Here is a 1,762-nt window from a genome sequence, read left to right as displayed (position 1 = left end):
TTTTTTAGTCTTCCCGGAGTTCTTCAAAAAACTATAGAATACGTGAAACAATTAAAAATTCAAGAAGATTTATCGAATTTTGTTCAAGGAGAGATTTGGAGAGAAAAAGAATCTAAATACTTTGTTGGTAAAGATGTGCTACCAATTTTTTTGTATTATGACGATTTTGAAGTCAATAATCCGCTTGGTAGTCATGCTGGAATCCAGAAAGTGGGAGGAGTATATTTTTCAATTCCTTGCATCCCGCCAGAGTACACGGCAAAACTAGAAAATATATTTTTATGCCTCCTCTTTTATTCCTCAGATAGAGATACATATTCCAATGAAAGTATTTTTCAAATTGTAGTGGATGAAATAAATTATTTGCAGAACGAAGGCATTACATTTGAAATAAATGGTTCTAAAATAACAATTTATTTTGCTTTGGGATTGTTGCTTGGGGACAATTTAGCTCTAAATTCTGCTTTAGGTTATGTAAGCTCTTTTAGAGCAAATCATTACTGTAGATTTTGCAAAGCTTCTAGACCACAGATGGAGTTAGACTGCAAAATACAGCCAGAATTACAACGAAAACCTGAACACTATATGGATGATGTATCAGTAATGAATCCTTCCGTAACTGGTATTAAAGAATTATCTGTTTGGAGTAAAGTTCAATACTTTAATATTTATTCTAACTATTCTTCTGATATTTTACATGATGTTAAGCTCGGAGTGTTAAAATATGGAATGGGCCATATTGTATATGAGTACATTATTAAAAGAAAAACATTTTCACTTCGAACACTAAATGAGCGTATAGACTGTTTTAATTATAAAAGAAATAAATTCAGAAATAAACCACCACTTATTTCAGCGGATGAAGTTAAGGAAAGAAAAATAAAAATGTCGGCTTCAGAGATACAGACTTTCTTTACTTGCTTTGCTTTTTATGTGGGTGATCTTGTGCAGTATGATGATTTATGGAGTTATTATATAATTTTACGGAAGATTGTAGATCTCCAGAATGCAAAATGTCTCCAGAGGGGAGCAGTCAAACTTCTTGAAACATTGACTACCGAACATCATAGACTATATCAAGAAATATTTGCAGATACATTAAAACCAAAATTTCATAATATCTTGCATTATTTTCAAATCCTACTCAAATCTGGCCCACTTCATCATTTAAACTGTCTACGATATGAATCAAAAAATCGATTTTTAAAATTAATTGCCAGTGGCACCAGTTCAAGAAGAAATATTTTACATACTATGGCTGTAAAAGAACAGCTCAATTTATGCTATAGGCTGATGTGTAAGAAAGATTTAGAAGAACATGTTTTGATGGGACCAGCATCTCTTATCAGTGATATATCATGTTTGGATAAATATCATTTATTTTCACCCTCTTTACCTACAGAATTTAAATTTAGAAACGTTGAAGTATCTTGGATTGAAAAAACGGGAATAAAATACAGCACCAACAGTTGTGTAGTTCTTTCTCTTGACTTACAATATTTACCAGTATTTGGAACTATTAATACTATAATCTGTAATGAAATTGGACATGTGTGCTTTATATGTGAAGTATGGCTTAATATAGGATATGATGAACAACTTCACGCATATGAAGTATTAAAGAGCGAATCTTATGTCTGCTGGCTATTGTGCAATTTACATAGTCCATTTCCAGCTATTTTTCATAAAATGCCAAATGGAGAATATTATGTTGCTTTAAAAGCTTCCATTTAGAGCTTTATTACATTTAGTTTTGTAATTA

At 31.3% G+C, this 1,762-nt stretch overlaps 1 protein-coding gene across 1 annotated transcript; it reads left to right on the top strand.

The window, feature by feature from the left end:
* Positions 1 to 531: 531 nt before the first annotated feature.
* LOC108720195 (uncharacterized) lies at positions 532 to 1,734 on the top strand. The gene has a single exon (XM_018454821.1). It carries the CDS (start codon positions 532 to 534, stop codon positions 1,732 to 1,734), a length of 1,203 nt encoding a protein of 400 aa, XP_018310323.1.
* The last annotated feature ends 28 nt before the right edge of the window (positions 1,735 to 1,762 follow it).

Source organism: Mycetomoellerius zeteki, unplaced genomic scaffold (genome assembly GCF_001594055.1).
Source record: "Mycetomoellerius zeteki isolate Tzet28-1 unplaced genomic scaffold, Tzet1.0 C4429936, whole genome shotgun sequence".
Classification (NCBI taxonomy): domain Eukaryota; kingdom Metazoa; phylum Arthropoda; class Insecta; order Hymenoptera; family Formicidae; genus Mycetomoellerius; species Mycetomoellerius zeteki.
Note: the sequence above shows the minus strand (reverse complement) of the source record. Positions and strands in the feature narration are given on the sequence as shown.

What these genes read in the sequence shown, in the direction of transcription:
- LOC108720195 (XM_018454821.1), top strand. Translation starts at nt 532, where the DNA reads ATGGAGTTAGACTGCAAAATACAGCCAGAATTACAACGAAAACCTGAA.